Source organism: Oncorhynchus kisutch, linkage group LG28 (assembly GCF_002021735.2).
Source record: "Oncorhynchus kisutch isolate 150728-3 linkage group LG28, Okis_V2, whole genome shotgun sequence".
Lineage (NCBI taxonomy): Eukaryota > Metazoa > Chordata > Actinopteri > Salmoniformes > Salmonidae > Oncorhynchus > Oncorhynchus kisutch.
In genome coordinates this window covers 4,297,723-4,321,090 of record NC_034201.2, presented here as the reverse complement: position 1 = coordinate 4,321,090, position 23,368 = coordinate 4,297,723, and the positions used below count along the sequence as shown (strand labels likewise).

General features: G+C 43.1%; 1 protein-coding gene across 2 annotated transcripts in view; it reads right to left on the bottom strand.

Annotated features, from left to right (window-relative positions):
• The window catches only part of abcg4a (ATP-binding cassette, sub-family G (WHITE), member 4a), a 51,212-nt gene extending 34,428 nt beyond the window's left edge, over window positions 1-16,784 (bottom strand). Inside the window, exons 1-2 of one of the 2 annotated variants that reach the window (XM_020464190.2) lie at window positions 16,145-16,784; window positions 8,504-8,750 (exon numbers count right to left, since the gene is read on the bottom strand). In XM_020464190.2, the coding sequence (XP_020319779.1) occupies window positions 8,504-8,750; window positions 16,145-16,192 (295 nt within the window). In that variant the 5' untranslated portion in view covers window positions 16,193-16,784. The remainder of the gene's footprint in view (window positions 1-8,503; window positions 8,751-16,144) is intronic. The other variant, XM_020464191.2, reaches the window with a different exon arrangement.
• Between the last annotated feature and the right edge of the window lie 6,584 nt (window positions 16,785-23,368).

The window sequence follows — 23,368 nt, the reverse complement described above, 5'->3', positions numbered from 1 at the left end:
TTCTTCAAACCAAGCTGCTTACCTATTGCAGATTCACTCTTCCCAGCCTGGTGCAGGTCTACAATTTGGTTTCTGGTGTCCTTTGACAGCTCTTCGGTCTTGGCCATAGTGGAGTTTGGAGTGTGACTGTTTGAGGTTGTGGACAGGTGTCTTTTATACTGATAACAAGTTCAAACAGGTGCCATTAATACAGGTATCGAGTGGAGGACAGAGGAGCCTCTTAAATAAGAAGTTACAGGTCTGTGAGAGTCAGAAATCTTGCTTGTTTGTAGGTGACCAAATACTTATTTTCCACCATAATTTGCAAATAAATTCATAAAAAATCCTACAATGTGATTTTCAGGATTTTTTTTCTCATTTTGTCTGTCATAGTTGAAGTGTACCAATGATGAAAATTACAGGCCACTCTCATCTTTTTAAGTGGGAGAACTTGGACAATTGGTGGTTGACTAAATACTTATTTGCCCACTGCACATGTGATATGAGTAATGTAAGATATGTAGACATTATTAAAGTGGCATTATTTAGAGTGGCATTGTTTAAAGTGACAAATGATCCATTTATTAAAGAGCCCAGTGATTGGGTCTCCATGTGGGCAGCAGCCTCTCTGAGTTAGTGATTGCTGTTTAGCAGTTTGATGGCCTTGAGATAGAAGCTGTTTCTCTTTCTCTCAGTCCCAGCTTTGATGCACCTTGCCTTCTGGATGATAGCGGTGTGAACAGGCAGTAGCTCAGGTGGTTGTTGTCCAGGAACCTCCCGCTCCGCCTGTCCTGTAAGAAGCGGGGCCGAGTCCCCGGGGCCTTTCAAGGTCCTCCGGAGGGTCAACGAGGTAATTTACAGATTACAACTCCCCACTAACTACCGGGTCTTTTCATGTTTCCCTCCTTAAGCCAGTGATTCCTGGTGTCCTGGCTGATGCCGTCCCCCACGACACCCCTCCGCCTCCCTTGGACATCAAGGGGAGCCCTGCCTCTGCTGTCAGATCCCTCCTGGACTCCCGATGTCGTGGGAGGGGTGTTGAGTTCCGGTGGACGACATTCTAGATCCCAACATCATCCGAGAATTCCACATTCGCCGTCTACTCCTGCTCTCCCTCTCGACGTCGCCGGTCTACTAACCACCGGTCCTGGCCATCCATCTTTACGCACACCTGCGTCTCATCATCAGTCACACCTGGACTTCATTACTCCCTCATTACTTACCCTTTATAGAGCACTCTTTTGTTATCAGTTATCAGGCACTATTGGTTGTTTCCTGTCAGATGTTTCTCTTGTTTTCTATCGTTCTATGTTCGTTAATATTAAACTCACTAACTGCACCTGCTTCCTGACTCCCTGCATCAACATTACATTAATCCATTTTAGAATAAGTCTGTAACAAAACAAAATGTGGAAAAAGTGAAGGGGTCTGAATACTTTCCAAGTGCACTGTATACAGCCAATACATACAGGTAGAAAAAGTGCAGTTCATAATCAACAATTAATCTGTACACTATACAGTAAACATCAGTACACTCTGTCAACTACAATATCAACTGAATACCAGCCTGCTGTTTTTTAATACAGTATTGTATAGTATTGTATCCCAGTATTGTATGGATAAGCTGTGTCTCTCATATAGAAGCTGAATAGGTTATTCAGTTCACAGAGATTATTTAGAGTCTGACTGTGACTGAAACCCTCTGGCAATATTACAGGTCACCTTCACCACATACATACACACACACACTTCTTCATCCCCAGCACATTCCTCCTGATGTCTAATGGCTGCCATTCCCATCCTCCCCCCTCCTCCCCCTCCCCTGCAGTGTATTACATCCATTGGATACGCCACAGACAGACAGGGGAGCAGCCCCCCCCGTCAGAGAAATAGCTCTTCCTCTGCGTGTAGTGCTAATGATCTAGCCTACTGCTGCGGGTGGAGTGTCTAACCCTGTGTTGCTGATGTCGCATACTGATGTGGTTATTCACCCTCACATTGTCTGCTGTATCATAGAAAGAGGTGAGATGACTTTCCTCCATATTGTTTATGTCACATACAGTAAGACTCTTGCCCATTCACGCAGCGAGACACAGAGACACGAGACACATGCACAAACACAGACACATGCGTGGGCACAGACGCACATACGCACCCACACACCCTTCTTCCGCCTCCCTTACACTGCTCTCATGTGGCTATGGGCTCAGGGTAGTCTGGAACTTTCAGTCTCTCTGTGGTACAGCACAGGTGCATCACACAGTCTTCAGTCCAAGCAAGCCTGATTTCAGATGTGTCCATATACTGTAAACAGGATTATTAGGGAAGTCGTTCTCGTTGCAAAGCATTTAAATGTTTGAAACAAAACTATTATATTAATCTGACTAATAATAGTATTATTGTGTGCATGTAACCATACTCAATATGTCTAGATGATTTAGTGCCAGTAGTTACCTACAAGCTGAAATTCCACAGGCCTTGTGAATGAAGCAGAGCCGTTGTGGGACGTGAGGAGTGTAGAAATGACCAGGTGTGTGTATGCGTGTGTGGACCAGATAGCAGGAAATAACAGAAGGAAGAGACACCTGCGGGGGCTGCATGACAGGACCCATTCTAGGCTCTCCTGTTCAGAACGCCATCCACCCCCTCTCCTCAGCTTCAAATGACTCACACACACACACTCCGTGCCTGAACTTCCGTAATCTTATTTATCCTCATCCATCCTCCCAGGCATAAATGGGCATCACAGGGATGGCGACTATAAAAATGAATGAGAAGGGGTGGCTGCCATGCCCCACCTGACCCTCACATCTCTGGGTCTTTACTCCACGCGAGAGCTGACCAATCAAAGCAATGGTGCTCTCACTGATTGACTCTCCTTATGCATCCTGTTCCACTTCATGTGAACCACAAAAATCCTCAGATATTATGGCTCCTTTTCAGCCTTCATGTTCCGAGTTCTCTCTCAGCTGAATCTCAGAAGTCATCTGTTATTACAGCTCCCTCTTCACCTCTTCATTCTCTCTGAGAATCACACAGAGTCCTGAGATATTACGGTCCTCTCCCTGGGCCCCTCTCCACAGCCTCCTTCCCCCCACCCTTCTGCTGAGATCTTCATAATAACTATTGGGTGCAAAAGCATATCCTGGAGCACAATGCTCTGCTCCACACCATCACAGTATTGCTCATTCTCATTCTCTCCCTGCTCATTTTGATGAAGGAAAAATGTTTAGGTGACTCAAAAAGGAAGAACAAAAAATATTGCTCAGTCTAATGACTAAGCCTATTAGAATATAATGACATTTGAACCAAATGAAAAGTAACAGGTAGTAGAGCCTTCTAGGGATGCAGTGAGTCTGTGAGAGAGATACGAGGCAGTGAAGGGTTAAATAGGGCTAATGCCAGGAAGGTTTCAGTCAGTCAGACTCAAAATAGTCTCTGTGTGAACTGAATAACGTACAGTATTCAGCTTTTATATGAGAGACTCAGCTTCTCCATACAATACTGTACAATCCTATATTAAAAACCACTAGTAGAACCAGTTGGCTGGCCTTCAGTTGCTTTTGTAGTTGATGGCATGTACTGATGTGTATAGTGTAAAACATTTACAGATGAATCATTGATCACTAATGAACTGAACTTTTTCAACCTGTATGTATTGCCTGTATATATCCTTGTCAATGCTTGATTGTGTTTTGATTATGTATGCACACCCTCCTGTAGTTCCCCACAGGGACAATACAGTCATTATCTTATCTTAGGCATCCACCTATGCATATCTATATCTATGCATATCTATGTTACTGAAGGGGTAAATAGTCTCTCAATGAACTGAATAACCTATGCAGTCTCCATGGGAGACAGACACCACTTCTTCATACAATACTGGGATAGGCTACAATACATGTAGCTACACATATAAATAAGGGCACAGACAACAGACATACCTTTACATGTGTATATGGATAACAGGGAAAGGCTAGGAGAGGTTAGCTACATGCAGAGTTGAACAACAAAACAGTGGGTAAAAACCACTGATTGAATGGAGAATGCTGATGTAACAACGTTTCAATTCAATGCATGAACAAAGGGGTTAGTTATCGATCAGACCAGCCTTCAGTCAGGAATCTCTCTCTCTACCCCATTTCCCATTTGGACCCAGACACACAGGCGCATACGCACACATGCTCATTCGAATGTGCACATGCAGGCTCTATACATACGTACGCACACACACGCATACACACACTGTCTGCCAGTCTGACCATGTGATTCCATTACTGTCTGCCCCTTTTGTCTGTACTATCATTACTACTAGACATGAAGGTACTGGACCACTTCCACCACACTGTCCCTAATGGACATCAATTACATAAGACCAACAACAGCAGTGATGGAATGTGAATCTGACTTACTGCAACACCATGCTTCATGTTCAATGATTGTGGTTGTGTTATCTATGAGTGAAATGCACAGAGCCCCTCTACAAACACAGTGGAATACACATCTACCCAACACCCATAATGGACATCAATAGAACATGAGATAAACAACAGTAGAAAGATAGGATGTATGACAAAATCAGACATACTGTATTATTATGCGCCATGTAGCCTATAAATGAAGAACCTGTAGAGGACACACATGGTGTAGGGGTTTGGTCTAAGGAGGACGTTGTCCTGACAGAGAGGTATGGCCAACCAGAACCATTTTGTGTCATTCTGGAGACTCCAAGGCTCCGAAGTTGCTCATTAATCAGGCTGGTGGGTTTAAATGCCATTAATATTTAATGAGCAGATCAATCGTATATTGGGCCTGTCTGTCTGCCTGGTGTAGCCCATAACCTGGGTGTATCATACATCGTGAGATGGGTTGGAGGGTAGGGGGGGGGGGGGCTGCTAGTGTAAATTATTTATTGTGTCTAAACTCTGCTGAACACAGCACAAATATACAGCAGCCATACAGCCTGGTAGGACAGACGCGCGCGTGTGCGTGTGCGTGTGTGTGTGTGTGTGTGTGTATTGCATACAGATCATTGGTCCTTCGAGCTGGACACTCCAGACACACAGAGAGAATAAGAAGAGTTCAAGGAGTAAGAAAATCTACCAAGATACAGTAGCTTTGGTAAGGTGTTATAATTCACTGTATCACAATTCCAGAGGGTCAGAAGTTTACATACACTAAGTTGACTGGGCCTTCAAACAGCTTGGAAAATTCCAGAAAATGATGTCATGGCTTTAGAAGCTTCTGATATTCTAATTGACATAATTTCAGTCAATTGAAGGTGTACCTGTGGATGCATTGCAAGGCCTACCTTCAAACTCAGTGGCTCTTTGCTTGACATCATGGGGAAATCTAAAGAAATCAGCAAAGTTGTAAAAAAAATTGTAGACTTCCACAAGTCTGGTTCATCCTTGAGAGTAATTCCCAAACGCCTGAAGGTACCACGTTCATCTGTACAAACAGTACGCAAGTATAAGCACCATGGGACCACGCAGCCGTCATACCGCTCAGGGAAGGAGACACGTTCTGTCCCTAGAGATGAACGTACTTTGTTGTGAAAAGTGCAAATCAATCCCAGAACAACAGCTAAGGACCTTGTGAAGATGCTGGAGGAAACGGGTAAAAAGGTATCTATATCCACAGTAAAACGAGTCCTATATCGACATAACCTGAAAGGCCGCTCAGCAAGGAAGAAGCCACTGCTCCAAAACTGCCATAAAAAAGCCAGACTAAGGTTTGCAACTGCACATGGGGACAAAGATCGTACTTTTTGGAGAAATGTCCTCTGGTCTGATGAAACAAAAATAGACCTGTTTGGCCATAATGACCATCGTTATGTTTGGGGGGAAAAGGGGTAGGCTTGCAAGCCGAAGAACACCATCCCAACCGTGAAGCATGGGGGTGGCAGCATCATGTTGTGGGGGTGCTTTGCTGCAGGAGGGGCTGGTGCACTTCACAAAATAGATGGTATCATGAGACAGGAAAATTCTGTGGATACAGTGCCTTGCGAAAGTATTCGGCCCCCTTGAACTTTGCGACCTTTTGCCACATTTCAGGCTTCAAACATAAAGATATAAAACTGTATTTTTTTGTGAAGAATCAACAACAAGTGGGACACAATCATGAAGTGGAACAACATTTATTGGATATTTCAAACTTTTTTAACAAATCAAAAACTGAAAAATTGGGCGTGCAAAATAATTCAGCCCCCTAAAGTTAATACTTTGTAGCGCCACCTTTTGCAGCGTTTACAGCTGTAAGTCGCTTGGGGTATGTCTCTATCAGTTTTGCACATCGAGAGACTGACATTTTTTTCCCATTCCTCCTTGCAAAACAGCTCGAGCTCAGTGAGGTTGGATGGAGAGCATTTGTGAACAGCAGTTTTCAGTTCTTTCCACAGATTCTCGATTGGATTCAGGTCTGGACTTTGACTTGACCATTCTAACACCTGGATATGTTTATATTTGAACCATTCCATTGTAGATTTTGCTTTATGTTTTGGATCATTGTCTTGTTGGAAGAGAAATCTCCGGCCCAGTCTCAGGTCATTTGCAGACTCCATCAGGTTTTCTTCCAGAATGGTCCTGTATTTGGCTCCATCCATCTTCCCATCAATTTGAACCATCTTCCCTGTCCCTGCTGAAGAAAAGCAGGCCCAAACCATGATGCTGCCACCACCATGTTTGACAGTGGGGATGGTGTGTTCAGGGTGATGGGCTGTGTTGCTTTTACGCCAAACATAACGTTTTGCATTGTTGCCAAAAAGTTAAATTTTGGTTTCATCTGACCAGAGCACCTTCTTCCACATGTTTGGTGTGTCTCCCAGGTGGCTTGTGGCAAACTTTAAACAACACTTTTTATGGATATCTTTAAGAAATGGCTTTCTTCTTGCCACTCTTCCATAAAGGCCAGATTTGTGCAATATACGACTGATTGTTGTCCTATGGACAGAGTCACCCACCTCAGCTGTAGATCTCTGCAGTTCATCCAGAGTGATCATGGGCCTCTTGGCTGCATCTCTGATCAGTCTTCTCCTTGTATGAGCTGAAAGTTTAGAGGGACGGCCAGGTCTTGGTAGATTTGCAGTGGTCTGATACTCCTTCCATTTCAATAGTATCGCTTGCACAGTGCTCCTTGGGATGTTTAAAGCTTGGGAAATCTTTTTGTATCCAAATCCGGCTTTAAACTTCTTCACAACAGTATCTCGGACCTGCCTGGTGTGTTCCTTGTTCTTCATGATGCTCTCTGCGCTTTTAACGGACCTCTGAGACTATCACAGTGCATGTGCATTTATACAGAGACTTGATTACACACAGGTGGATTGTATTTATCATCATTAGTCATTTAGGTCAACATTGGATCATTCAGAGATCCTCACTGAACTTCTGGAGAGAGTTTGCTGCACTGAAAGTAAAGGGGCCAATTTTTCAGTTTTTGATTTGTTAAAAAAGTTTTAAATATCCAATAAATGTCGTTCCACTTCATGATTGTGTCCCACTTGTGGTTGATTCTTCAAAAAAAAAATGCAGTTTTATATCTTTATGTTTGAAGCCTGAAATGTGGCAAAAGGTCGCAAAGTTCAAGGGGGCCGAATACTTTCGCAAGGCACTGTATATTGAAGCAACATCTCAAGACATCAGTCAGGAAGTTAAAGCTTGGTCGCAAATGGGTCTTCCAGATGGACAATGACCCCAAGCATACTTCCAAAGTTGTGGCAAAATAGCTTAAGGACAACAAAGTCAAGGTATTGGCCATCACAAAGACCTGACCTCAATCCCAAAGAACATTTGTGGGCAGAACTGAAAAGGCATGTGCGAGCAAGGAGGTCTACAAACCTGACTCAATTACACCAGCTCTTTCAGGAGGAATGAGCCAAAATTCACCCAACTTATTGTGGGAAGCTTGTGGAAGGCTACACCGAAACGTTTGACCCACATTAAACAATTTAAAGGTAATGCTACCAAATACTAATTGAGTGTATGTAAACTTTTGACCCACTGGGAATGTGATGAAAGCTGAAATAAAAAATTCCCTCTGCTATTATTCTGACATTCTTAAAATAAAGTGGTGATCCTAACTGACATAAAATTGATTTTTCACTAGGATTAAATGTCAGGAATTGTGAGAAACTGAGTTTAAATGTATTAAGCTAAAGTGTATATAATCTTTAGACTTTAGACTTCAACTGTAGATACATAAATTAATCTATATGATATATACAGCCATCACCAAATAAAGATTCTCATTACTTGGCCATCATGCTCTGTGATGTTATCAGGATCATGTTCATTAGGGATCAAATGAAAGAAAACTGACTGAAACAGGGAGGGACAATCTGAACTTGTCCATTAAGAGTCTGGAAGACATTTTGCTACAGTGCACCCTAACAAATATGACCCTGTTGTATTGTTTTTGTAAGGGTGGTGTATGGGTGGATGTATAGCTCAGCTACCTATCTATCTTTAGTATGTGTGGTGTAGGGGTGGTGCATAATGTCTGGGTGGTGTGTGGGCTGCAGTACCTCTCCTCCTCCAGCAGGGGCCCTCTCTGATGGTGTACGACAGCTCAGTGAACTCTATGTCCACAGCAGAGCGCCGAGGCAGGTGGGAGAACCGCTGGGCCTCCGTAATGTGGTTCTCCACTTTCTTTAGGTGGGTGAGCAGCGGGGCCTCCGTGGGCACACCCACACCCCCAGGGAGTTTGGTCTCCTCCATGGGGATGCTGACAGAGACAGACGTCTCTAACGTCCTCTCAGCCATACTAACAGACTGGAAAAGAGGGGGGAAACTGTCAGTTACTTTAATACTACAGATATCATGTCATTATTACACATGTTATTATTGTGATGAGTGTGTATATGAGATGAGATTCTACAAGTAGGTTACCCAGCAAACTGGGAACATTCCCAGAACATTGCCTAAAATTCCCATTAAGTTCTAGTTAGAGTTTTATCTAACATTAGGAAATATCCTTGGAATATTCTCCTAACATTCACTAAAATGTTGTGCACAACATCTGTAACAACCACCACAGAACATTCCCCAAAAGCTATTAGCTTTCCAGAAAATATAATAACAGTCATGTTTTCTCAGCAAACCAAAATTGGTTCTGTGAAAGTTCCCAGAACATTTGTGAGGTTGCGGAAAATGTTCTCTTAAACCAAAAACTATCCAGTCATGCTGATGATTATACAACGTTTGTATAAAACATTCACCTCTTGTTGCAAGAACATTCCCAGAATGGAGATCCCAAAATATATGTTCCGAAAATACAAAAGACAGGAAATGTGTTCTAGGAATGTTCTTGCAACATCAGGTGACTATTTTTTACACTATAGAAGAAACAATCTAGAATCATCCACACAACTGGACAGTATTTGTGTTGTGGGAACATGCCTTTAAGGATAGTCATAAGCATGACAGGACAGTATATGTGTTATGAGAACATGCCTTTAAGGATAGTCATAAGCATGACAGGACAGTATATGTGTTTTGGGAACATGCCTTTAAGGATAGTCATAAGCATGACAGGACAGTATATGTGTTTTGGGAACATGCCTTTAAGGATAGTCATAAGCATGACAGGACAGTATATGTGTTTTGGGAACATGCCTTTAAGGATAGTCATAAGCATGACAGGACAGTATATGTGTTATGAGAACATGCCTTTAAGGATAGTCATAAGCATGACAGGACAGTATATGTGTTTTGGGAACATGCCTTTAAGGATAGTCATAAGCATGACAGGACAGTATATGTGTTATGAGAACATGCCTTTAAGGATAGTCATAAGCATGACAGGACAGTATATGTGTTTTGGGAACATGCCTTTAAGGATAGTCATAAGCATGACAGGACAGTATATGTGTTATGAGAACATGCCTTTAAGGATAGTCATAAGCATGACAGGACAGTATATGTGTTTTGGGAACATGCCTTTAAGGATAGTCATAAGCATGACAGGACAGTATATGTGTTTTGGGAACATGCCTTTAAGGATAGTCATAAGCATGACAGGACAGTATATGTGTTTTGGGAACATGCCTTTAAGGATAGTCATAAGCATGACAGGACAGTATATGTGTTTTGGGAACATGCCTTTAAGGATAGTCATAAGCATGACAGGACAGTATATGTGTTTTGGGAACATGCCTTTAAGGATAGTCATAAGCATGACAGGACAGTATATGTGTTTTGGGAACATGCCTTTAAGGATAGTCATAAGCATGACAGGACAGTATATGTGTTATGAGAACATTTGCTGCGACCTACCAAATGTTCTGTGAACTTTCACAGAAACAATTTTGGTTTGGATATTCTGTTAAATCCCAAAGCAAATGGGGCAGAATAGATCCATGTTATGTTATCATACCATGGGATATAAATAAACCCAATTCTCTGCCATGGGCTTGGAGGTTTGAGTATTGAAATGTAATGAAAGTGATAGATTATCAAGCAATTGAGTGAATGATGACGTAACAAACTGACATTGATTGACTGTCAAAAACAAACTCTGCCAGGCCTACTCCATAAGGACATGACCTGGACAATCAGTTTGTAATGTAGGGATGGTGTTGCTCTATATAAAGCTGTGAACAGCGATGATGAGACAGTGGAAACAGTGTTGTAGTGATTGCAGACATGCTAGACAAGCTCTTAGAGGTCCGACGGTTTTGGCGGTGCTAATGTGATTAGGGCTATAGACGTCCCAAATCACACCCTATTCCCTATATAGTGCACTACTTTTTACCAGAGGCCTATAGGGAGTAGGGGTCCATTTGGGACACAGATTTGGTCTAGTTGTATAACGTTGTAAGAGGTTTTATTAGGTCTACAGCATAGACAGGCTGGATGTGGGGGATCTTATTCCTCGACGGTACGAGGAGTGGAGGATTTGATTACAGACTAGCAGAGCCTTATAGTGCTGAAATGGCTAATTCACGAGAAACCTCCTGGCCTACATGGAGTATCCCCCCTCCCCCACTTATCGAATCCTGACTCCCCACTCACTCTGGCCTGGGCAACGTGGAGGAGACACGTAGCACCACACAAGCCAATTAAGAGGAAATACACCAATATTTCACATTAGCTTTCACACACACACACTTTATACTATCTGTACACCTACGCTTACTACCTGTACACCTACGCTTACCACACCACAAAAATAAAACTTTTCTGGGGTACAAAATCTGAGTCCTTCCTATCGAAGGTTGGTTGGAACACGACACCTGTCTGTTTTGTTCTGCTTCCCTTGTTTTGCAACTCGCATATCAAACCTGCTCTATTGATTCTAGCTCCTATGAATTATTCTAGGGGGGACTTTGTTTCCCTACTACAGCATGAAAGGCAGGCAGGCAGAGCAACACCAACACTATTTATGGGTTGCACATTGTCACAATATTTTTGTTAATGTTTTTTTGGAAGACAATGAACGTTCTACTCAAGCTGTCTGAAGCTCATAGCTAGGCAGTCATAATATACAGTACACTACAGTGCATTCGGAAAGTACTCAGACCCCTTGACTGTTTCCACAATTTATGTTACAGGCTTATTCTGAAATGTATTAAATCATTTTTTCCCCCTCATCAATCTACACACAATACCCCATAATGACGACTCAAAAACAGGCTTTTTGAAATGTTTAAACTGTATTACTAATAAAAATGGAAATATCACATTTACATAAGTATTCAGACCCTTTACTTAGTACTTTTTTGAAGCCCCTTTGGCAGCGATTACAGCCTTGTGTCTTCTTGGGTATGACGCTACAAGCCTGTATTTGGGGAGTTTCTCCCATTCTTCTCTGCAGATCCTCTCAAAATCTGTCAGGTTGGATGGGGAGCGTCACTGCACAGCTATTTTCAAGTCTCTCCAGAGATGTTCGATCGAGTTCAAGTCCAGGCTCGTGCTTGGCCACTCAAGGACATTGAGACTTGTCTCAAAGCCACTCCTGCGTTGCCTTGGCCGTGTGCTTAGGATCGTTGTCCTGGTGGAAGGTGAACCTTCACCCCAGTCTGAGGTCCTGAGCTCATAAAGCCTTTCTCTGTACTTTGCTCCGTTCATCTTTCACTCGATCCTGACTAGTCTCCCAATCCCTGCCGTTGAAAAAAATCCCCACAACATGATGCTGCCACCACCATGCTTCACCGTAGGGATGGTGCCAGGTTTCCTCCAGATGTGACGCTTGACATTCAGGCCAAAGAGTTCAATCTTGGTTTCATCAAACCAGAGAATCTTGTTTCTCATGGACCGACAGTCCATTCGGTGCCTTTTGGAAAACTCCAAGCCGGCTGTCATGTGCCTTTTACTGAGGAGTGGCTTCCATCTGGTCACTCTACCATAAAGGTCCATAAAGGTCTGATTGGTGGAGTGCTGCAAAGATGGTCCTTCGGGAAGTTTCTCCCATGTCCACAGAGGAGCTCTGGAGCTCTGTCAGAGTGACCATTGGGTTCTTGGTCAACTCCCTGACCTAGGCCCTTCTTCAACGATTGCTCAGTTCGGCCAGGCAGCCAGCTCTAGGAAGAGTATTGGTGGTTCCAAACTTCTACCATTTAAGAATGATGGAGGCCACTGTGTTCTTGGGGACGTTCAATGCTGCAGAAATGTTTTGGTACCCTTCCCCAGATCTGGGCCTTGACACAATAATGTGTTGGAGAGCTATGGGCAATTCCTTTGAATTCATGGCTCGGTTTTAGCTCTGATGTGCACTGTCAACTGTGGGACCTTAATTTTAGAATAAGGCTGTAACATAACAAAAGTTAAGGAGTCGGAATACTTTCCGAATACAGACATGCGGCTTTACCTATAAAGTACCGTCTTTCTGCAGGTTCAGGTTTCTGTCTCAATGGGTTAGGAGGTAGAAATGCAGCAATTTATTTGCTCAACACCTAGTCCTGTTACAATATGTAAAGGCCCAGTCAGTGAGTCATCAGAGTATACTGTAGGTGCGGCTGGCTGCAGCCCCTTATGACTGCCTAGCTTCAGACAGCTTGATTTATCCACAAAGAGCTTTATAATAAGTTGCAGTGGGAGAATGAACCAGACTTGTGGAGGTCTACAATGTTTTTTCTGTGGTCTTTGCTGATTTCTTTTGATTTTCCCATAATGTCAAGCAAAGAGGCACTGAGTTTGAAGGTAGGCCTTGAAATACATCCACAGGTACACCCCCAATTGACTCACATTATGTCAATTAGCCTATCATAAGCTTCTAAAGCCATGACATCTTTTTCTGGAATTTTCCAAGCTGTTTAAAGGCACAGTGAACTTAGTGTATGTAAACTTCTGACCCACTGGAATTGTGATACAGTGAATTATAAGTGAAATAATCTGTCTGTAAACAATTATTGGAAAAATTACTTGTGTCATGCACAAAGTGGATGTCCTAACCGACTTGCCAAAACTATAGTTTGTTAACAAGAAATTTGTGGAGTGGTTGAAAAACGAGTTTTAATGTGTACAATGATACAATGTAGCATCAGCTACATAGACCAAGTCTAATTAAGAGTCAACACTGTATCACATCAGTTTCTTCCCTGAAGGTAGAGTTGCCCTTAAAACAGATGTAATAAAGAAAGCTCCAATCTGCATTGTGTGCTGCTGTTATAGGCCTACTGTAAAGTATCAATTCTGTTTAGCATGGCTCAAACCTTACATCCTAGATTGAGGAAAAGGAGAAAATGAACTGACCATGGCCTCTATTGATTGACATTCCATTAGTGAACTTCAATTAGCACACTGATTTAAGCACTTTAACCCGTCCGACCACTAGCACACTGCTTTAAGCCCTAGAACTCGACCGACCATTAGAACACTGCTTTAAGCCCTAGAACTCGACCGACCATTAGAACACTGCTTTAAGCCCTAGAACTCGACCGACCACTAGCACACTGCTTTAAGCCCTAGAACTCGACCGACCACTAGCACACTGCTTTAAGCCCTAGAACTCGACCGACCATTAGAACACTGCTTTAAGCCCTAGAACTCGACCGACCATTAGAACACTGCTTTAAGCCCTAGAACTCGACCGACCACTAGCACACTGCTTTAAGCCCTAGAACTCGACCGACCATTAGAACACTGCTTTAAGCCCTAGAACTCGACCGACCATTAGAACACTGCTTTAAGCCCTAGAACTCGACCGACCACTAGCACACTGCTTTAAGCCCTAGAACTCGACCGACCACTAGCACACTGCTTTAAGCCCTAGAACTCGACCGACCATTAGAACACTGCTTTAAGCCCTAGAACTCGACCGACCATTAGAACACTGCTTTAAGCCCTAGAACTCGACCGACCACTAGAACACTGCTTTAAGCCCTAGAACTCGACCGACCACTAGCACACTGCTTTAAGCCCTAGAACTCGACCGACCATTAGAACACTGCTTTAAGCCCTAGAACTCGACCGACCATTAGAACACTGCTTTAAGCCCTAGAACTCGACCGACCACTAGAACACTGCTTTAAGCCCTAGAACTCGACCGACCATTAGAACACTGCTTTAAGCCCTAGAACTCGACCGACCATTAGAACACTGCTTTAAGCCCTAGAACTCGACCGACCATTAGAACACTGCTTTAAGCCCTAGAACTCGACCGACCACTAGCACACTGCTTTAAGCCCTAGAACTCGACCGACCACTAGCACACTGCTTTAAGCCCTAGAACTCGACCGACCATTAGAACACTGCTTTAAGCCCTAGAACTCGACCGACCATTAGAACACAGCTTTAAGCCCTAGAACTCGACCGACCATTAGAACACTGCTTTAAGCCCTAGAACTCGACCGACCACTAGCACACTGCTTTAAGCCCTAGAACTCGACCGACCATTAGAATACTGCTTTAAGCCCTAGAACTCGACCGACCATCAGAACACTGCTTTAAGCACTTTAACCCGTCCGACCACTAGCACACTGCTTTAAGCCCTAGAACTCGACCGACCATTAGAACACTGCTTTAAGCCCTAGAACTCGACCGACCATTAGAACACTGCTTTAAGCCCTAGAACTCGACCGACCACTAGCACACTGCTTTAAGCCCTAGAACTCGACCGACCACTAGCACACTGCTTTAAGCCCTAGAACTCGACCGACCATTAGAACACTGCTTTAAGCCCTAGAACTCGACCGACCATTAGAACACAGCTTTAAGCCCTAGAACTCGACCGACCATTAACACGCTGCTTTAAGCTCTAGAACCCAACCGACAGAACACTGCTTTAAGCCCTAGAACTCGACCGACCATTAGAACACTGCTTCAGGCCCTAGAAGCCGACCGACCACTAGCACACTGCTTTAAGACCTATACAGATCCCTGACAAACCAATGGACTCAGCATTTTTACAAAACAATTTGTATCCATGTTTCCTATATAGTGTACAACTTTTTTTATCAGAACCCTATTATCACATTATGCTCTGCAGAACCCCAACGAACCATAACGGGTTCATCCCAACATAACCGGTGTATCCCAAATGGCACCCTTTCCCAAGTAGTGCACTATAAAAGGAATAGGGTGCCATTATGGACGCAGCCTGGCAGACCATAATGGGGTCTCTCTCTGTGAGATCAAGGCTGCCCTGTTCTTACCTCTCTCATGCATTGCCCTGCCGCCTGGCCACGTGATGGAATTGGGAGGTAATAAGGTGTCACATCTAAAGATAGATATGGTTATCGTCTGTAGCCTTAGCTGATACATTGCTGGCAGTAAGGAATCCAGTGCTTGTCTGTCCTAATGAGTAATTACTTGGTAATAGCCTAGAGAAGTGGCACAGGTTCTCTCTTTCAGAGGCACCTGTTACTATGTTCCCCATGATGATGTAAACATTAAACCATCTATTGAATCTGTGTTCTTTGAGCTCTCTACCTCTCCACAAGAACAAAAGGCTAAACCCAAATATGGCTGTGCTGTACATGGGCTAATTTGAACATACTGTACAATCCTGAGGTGTTTGGCAGGAGGGTGGATGGAGTGAAAGAAGAGAGGTTGTCCCATGCTGTTCCATGCATTACATCACTAATACATGCATTATCTGAAATAGATTGCTATTCCATGAACGCACACAGGCCTACATGCAAGCATAAACACAATACACACAAATATAAACAGCTCATTTTAAATTCTTCACATTTACAAATGATGCATTAATTAATCCAACATACTTTTTCTTGAGTGTTGACTTGACCAACAATAGAGCACTCCGTTCCCATTTATGAAGAGCACTGCTCAGTTCATCCCTTTACAATGAAACAGCAGACCCAGCAACAAGAGATGGTGCCCAACGAGTCAGTCCCGTGCCAGGCAAAGATCGTCACTGTGTTCCAGGCTCCATGAATGTTCGGTTCGGTTACGGCGCGATGGAGAAGGATGAGGAAACGATGTTTTCCCCCCCCAAAAAAGATCACTCGGTGCTTGCTAGGCTACATAACGTCCTGCACACAATATCTACCGCAATTATTGTCGAAATTATCAAAACCCCCTTCTGGCCGGAACAAGTGTGGTATGATGATTGTCAGAGATTAATAATTCAACAAATGCTGCATCTTTAGTCAATCAATCAGGAGTGCGTTCGATTTCTGACAGGTTATAGGCTAAATCAGATGTGTTTTACTTATTTAATTCCCATATCCAGAATACCTATCGCACAAACGTCCTTGCCGCGGTGTTGATTATATTTTCTTTCCTCCGTCTAGTCTCCACGTCCTCTTCTGGCTTGCTGCAGTAGCTCAATAGCACGCAGTACCGTTATCTTGCCGGTCAGTGCCTCTCTGGCACGCCCGTCGGTCTGTGTTTCAGGGCGTTACTGGCAGGTTTTGCGAGGAGATAGTCCACAGGAAGCCCAGGCTGAATGCTTTAAAGAACCATGATGATGTGATTATTGTGTTGTATGTGTAGGACACATATGGATCGGGCTTATGGGTTTTCACCTGAATGAAATCAAAAAGCTTTGATAGACCCCACACAAAGTTGTATTATGGGGTGCCAACAGTAGTTTAGAAATGCGATTAACATATAACACAGCATAATAATACTTGAATATTTGTGCAATTACAAACATTTATCGCACTATTTTTACTATTCCTTATTGGGCATAACGATTTGGAATGATTTGGCACATAGCCTATAAGCATTGACGACCACGTCGTAGCCTATGCCTGTGTGTTGCCCATAGCTACAAAAAAATCCGATTGAAAAGTCGATACACCAATCCATTGTTTGTTTATTTCATCTTAGTGATGTAAGCAATACAAACGTAGGTTGTAGGCTATCGAATGCACCCACCGATGTGAATTTATCCGCGCGCGGTCTCTTTAAAGACCGCACCTGCGCATCTGTCTGGTGCTGATGCTGCAGTGCCCGGGTTATTTTCGGAGAAACAGTCGGGGTTACTCCCGTTCAAATAACGCCCTAAAAATCACTCCGTGGGAAGAAACCAAAACATATTTGGTCTGTGTTTTTTTCGCCAGCCAACGTTGAATATTAGCCTACCTCATAAGGTACAATAAATAAGCAATTATGTCATGCTCGTCTTGAGCGGGGATAAAGTACTTTACGCGTGTGGATGCTTGCAAAGATACGGTCTTATTCGTCTTTAAATGGTTAGCCTGTTTAAAAAGATAGTGGACCATCACAATTATCATTGTGTAACTAAGTCCAATGATAAGAGTAATGGCTGCAATTGCAGTTATTCCGTACAATAGCCCTATAATTAAATAAGAAAATACAAATACAATGAATAACCATTCTAGACATTTCTGTTTAAGAAAATACTAGGCCTACTCCCCTCTTCTGGTGTAATTTGCTGTGACTTTGTGCATTATAGATAAAGTCAGTAATTGGTCTAAGATTAATATATTCATATGGAACAGCTGACCTATAAAGATGCACTCCTTACATTTGCATAGGAACGATTTCATAATACCGTTTTTTTTATAGCGTTGGTGCAATTTTCACAAGTATGTGGTACATTGTCAAAACTCTTAGTAAAAAGCTCAAAACAGATGATCAAAAAGGCAATTGTTTTGAAACTAAGGACAGTATAAATTGTCTAAGGACAGTATAAATTGTCTAAGGACAGTATAAATTGTCTAAGGACAGTACACTAAATCAGTCACTTTTTTCACCAAACCTAATCAGTGTTATCTAGAAATACATGTTAGACATTGCAATACATGTTAATATAAAGTAATTGCCTTTCACAATGCAATGCTCATATTACTTTTGATACGATTCTCTCTTTTGTTAAGACATTTCACCATTACTTAATCTGACTGCTCTTAATTGATGATCACTTAAACTTTTGGTAAACCTATAGATTTTACATGTACATATTTCTACAGATTGAGAGCTAAATAATGAAAATGTCTGAAACCGAAACATGAAAAATATATACACGTACTTGAATGTACTTCTATGATTATGACTTTACTTCACAGTAAGTAAAAAAAACTGATAGACAATATATACAACAGATGTACTGTATGTAACAAATCAAATAAAAGTTTATTGGTTGCGTACACAGATTAGCTGATGTTACAGCAGTTGCAGTAAAATGCTTGTTTCTAGCCCCTCTACAATGCAGTAATACAACATCCAAATCATCCAGAAAGTCCCAAACAAATAATAAATGCATCCCCAATACACCGAGTGTTCAAAAGACAGTGTTCTTTCTATGGCTGATCAGGTAAAAGCTATGATCCCTTATTGATGTCACCTAAATCCACTTCAAATCAGTGTAGATGAAGGGGAGGAGACCGGATAAATAATGATTTTTAAGAGACAATTGAGACATGGATTGCATATGTGCGCTACTCAGAGGTTGAACTGGCAAGACGAAACACTTTCAGTGCCTTCGGAAAGTATTCGAACCCCTTGACTTTTTCCATATTTTGGTAGGTTACAGCCTTGTTCTAAAATTTATGAAATTGTCTTTTTCCCCCCTCAATCTACACACAATATCCCATAATGACAAATGAAAAACAGGATTAATTTTGTTTTGCAAATTTATAAAGAAATAAACGTAAATATCACATTTACATAAGTATTCAGACCCTTTATTCAGTACTTTGTTGAAGCAACTTTGCCAGCGATTACAGCCTTGAGTCAAAAAAAAAATCTAAATCAAATTTATTTGTCACATACACATGGTTAGCAGATGTTAATGCGAGTGTAGCGAAATGCTTGTGCTTCTAGTTCCGACAATGCAGTAATAACCAACGAGTAATCTAACCTAACAATTCCAAAACTACTACCTTATACACACACAAGTGTAAAGGGATAAGAATATGTACATAAAGATATACGAGTGATGGTACAGAACGGCATAGGCAAGATGCAGTAGATGGTATCGAGTACAGTATATACATATGAGATGAGTAATGTAGGGTATGTAAACAAAGTGGCATAGTTTAAAGTGGCTAGTGATACATGTATTACATAAAGATGGCAAGATGCAGTAGATGATAGAGTACAGTATATACATATACATATGAGATTAATAATGTAGGGTATGTAAACATTATATTAAGTAGCATTGTTTAAAGTGGCTAGTGATATATTTTACATCAATTCCCATTATTAAAGTGGCTGGAGTTGAGTCAGTGTGTTGGCAGCAGCCGCTCAATGTTAGTGGTGGCTGTTTAACAGTCTGATGGCCTTGAGATAGAAGCTGTTTTTCAGTCTCTCGGTCCCAGCTTTGATGCACCTGTGCTGACCTCGCCTTCTGGATGATAGCGGGGTGAACAGGCAGTGGCTCGGGTGGTTGTTGTCCTTGATGATCTTTATGGCCTTCCTGTGACATTGGGTGGTGTAGGTGTCCTTGAGGGCAGGTAGTTTGCCCCCGGTGATGCATTGTGCAGACCTCACTACCCTCTGGAGAGCCTTACGGTTGTGGGCGGAGCAGTTGCCGTACCAGGCGGTGATACAGCCCGACAGGATGCTCTCGATTGTGCATCTGTAGAAGTTTGTGAGTGTTTTTGGTAACAAGCCGAATTTCTTCAGCCTCCTGAGGATGAAGAGGCGCTGCTGCGCCTTCTTCACGATGCTGTCTGTGTGGGTGGACCAATTCAGTTTGTCCGTGATGTGTACACCGAGGAACTTAAAACTTACTACCCTCTCCACTACTGTCCCATCGATGTGGATAGGGGGGTGCTCCCTCTGCTGTTTCCTGAAGTCCACAATCATCTCCTTTGTTTTGTTGACGTTGAGTGTGAGGTTATTTTCCTGACACCACACTCCGAGGGCCCTCACCTCCTCCCTGTAGGCAGTCTCGTCGTTGTTGGTAATCAAGCCTACCACTGTAGTGTCGTCCGCAAACTTGATGATTGAGTTGGAGGCGTGCGTGGCCACGCAGTCGTGGGTGAACAGGGAGTACAGGAGAGGGCTCAGAACGCACCCTTGTGGGGCCCCAGTGTTGAGGATCAGCAGGGTGGAGATGTTGTTACCTACCCTCACCACCTGGGGGCGGCCCGTAAGGAAGTCCAGTACCCAGTTGCACAGGGCGGGGTCGAGACCCAGGGTCTCGAGCTTGATGACGAGTTTGGAGGGCACTATGGTGTTAAATGCTGAGCTGTAGTCGATGAACAGCATTCTCACATAGGTATTCCTCTTGTCCAGATGGGTTAGGGCAGTGTGCAGTGTGGTTGAGATTGCATCGTCTGTGGACTTATTTGGGCGATAAGCAAATTGGAGTGGGTCTAGGGTGTCAGGTAGGGTGGAAGTGATATGGTCCTTGACTAGTCTCTCAAAACACTCCATGATGACGGAAGTGAGAGCTACAGTCGTTTAGCTCAGTTACCGTAGCTTTCTTGGGAACAGGAACAATGGTGGACCTCTTGAAGCATGTGGGAACAGCAGACTGGGATAAGGATTGATTGAATATGTCCGTAAACACACAGCTGGTCTGCGCATGCTCTGAGGGGGATGCCGTCTGGGCCTGCAGCCTTGCGAGGGTTAACACGTTTAAATGTTTTACTCACGTCGGCTGCAGTGAAGGAGAGTCCGCATGTTTGGTAGCGGGCCGTGTCAGTGGCACTGTATTGTTTTCAAAGCGGGCAAAAAAGTTATTTAGTCTGCCTGGGAGCAAGACATCCTGGTCCGTGACGGGGCTGGTTTTCTTTTGTAAATCCGTGATTGACTGTAGACCCTGCCACATACCTTTTGTGTCTGAGCCGTTGAATTGCGTCTCTACTTTGTCTCTATACTGACGCTTAGCTTGTTTGATTGCCTTGCGGAGGGAATAGTTACACTGTTTGTATTCGGTCATGTTTCCGGTCACCTTGCCATGATTAAAAGCAGTGTTTCACGCGTGGGTATGACGCTACAAGCTTGGCACACCTGTATGAGGGAGTTTCTCCCATTCTTCTCTGCAGATCCTCTCAAGCTCTGTCAGGTTGGATGGGGAGCGTTGAAGCACAGCTATTTTCAGGCCTCTACAGAGCTGTTCTATCGGGTTCAAGTCCGGGCTCTGGCTGGGCCACTCAAGGACATTCAGAGACTTGTCCTGCAGCCACTCCTGCGTTGTCTTGGCTGTGTGCTTAGCATCATTGTCCTGTTGGAAGGTGAACCTTCACCCCAGTCTGAGGTCCTGAGCTCTTTGGAGCAGGTTTTCATCAAAGATCGCTCTGTACTTTGCTCCATTCATCTTTTCTTCGATCCTGACTAGTCACCCAGTCCCTGAAAAACCGCCATGCTTCCCCGTAGGGATGGTGACAGGTTTCCTCCAGATGTGACGCTTGGTATTCAGGCCAAACAGTTCAATCTTGGTTTCATCAGACTAGAGAATCTTGTTTCTCATGATCTGAGAGTCTAGGTGCCTTTTGGAAAACTCCAAGCGTTTTGTCACGTGCCTTTTACTGAGGAGTGGTTTCCGTCTAGCCACTCTACCATAAAGGCCTGATTGGTGGAGTGCTGCAGAGATGCTTGTCCTCCCTGACCAAGGCCCGTCTCCCCCGATTGCTCAGTTTGGCTGGGCAGCTAGCTCTAGGAAGTGTCTTGGTGGTTCCAAACTTCTTCCATTTAAGGATGATGGATGCCACTGTTCTTCGGGACATTCAATGCTACAGAAATGTTTTGGTACCCTTCCCCAGATAAGTGCCTCGACACAATCCTTTCTTGGAGCTCTACAGACAATTCCATCTATCCCATGGCTTGGTTTTTGCTCTGACATGCACAGTCAACCTTATATAGACAGGTGTGTGCCTTTCCAAACCATGTCCAATCAATTGAATTTAGCACAGGTGGGCTCCAATCAAGTTGTAGAAACATCAAGGATGATCAATGGAAACAGGATGCACCTGAGCTCAATTTTAAGTCTCATAGCAAAGGGTCTGAATACTTAAGGTATTTCCATTTTTTATAATTGAGCAAAAATGTCTAAAAACCTGTTTTCACTTTGTCATAATGGGGTCTTGTGTGTAGATTGCTGAGGATGAAAAAAATAATACATTTTGGAATAAGGCTGTAACTTAAGAAAATGTGGAAAAAGTCAATGGGTCTGGATACTTAGTGCCTTCGAACGGGGTATGGTAGTAAGTACCAGGCGCACTGGTTTGGAGTATGTCAAAAACTGCAACGCTGCTAGGATTCACGCTCAACAGTTTCCTGTGTGTATCAAGAATGGTCCATCACACAAAGGACACGCAGCCAACTTGACAACTGTGGGAAGGATTTGGAGTCAACATGGGCCGGCATCCCTGTGGAACGTTTGACACCTTGTAGAGTCCATGCCCAAAGGATTGAAACTGTTCTGAGGGCAAAAGGGGGTGCAACTCAATATTACGTAGGTTTTCATGTATCCAAAATTAAGCTGCTGGGGTGTTAAAAAATAAATAATTGGGGGTGGGGGGTCACACCACTTTACTAAAATTGCATTGGCCAATACAGTACTCTAATACCATAATACAGTATATTCCATGTACGTAACAGACACTTATATCCAAAGTGACAACACTCCACATTTTGGTATGTGACCCCAAAACATAAGTACCATACAATAATGTAAAATACAATATAGATGTAAGATGTATGACTGCCATCCCCATAAGCGTACCACTCTCCTTCAAGCCATGGATGAGGCATGCAATGATTTTCACCCAGACCTATGTGAGGCTTGGAGTCGCCATGCCAAAAGGTTTTTCCCCAGGTGCATGAAAGATGAGGATGCTCAAGACAGGTTTGATGCAAACTAGCACCTGCTAAACATTGTATTTCATTTGATTACATTGTGAAAGATGTCTTCAATGATCACCCCTGGGATAGAAATGGAAATGTGATGTTCAGTCAATTTTAAAATGGGTAGTGCAAGTACATTGCCTAATGTGAAAACAGTGTAACGTACTGTAATTTACAGTACTGTAGCATACTACATACATTCAAAGTTATCTTAT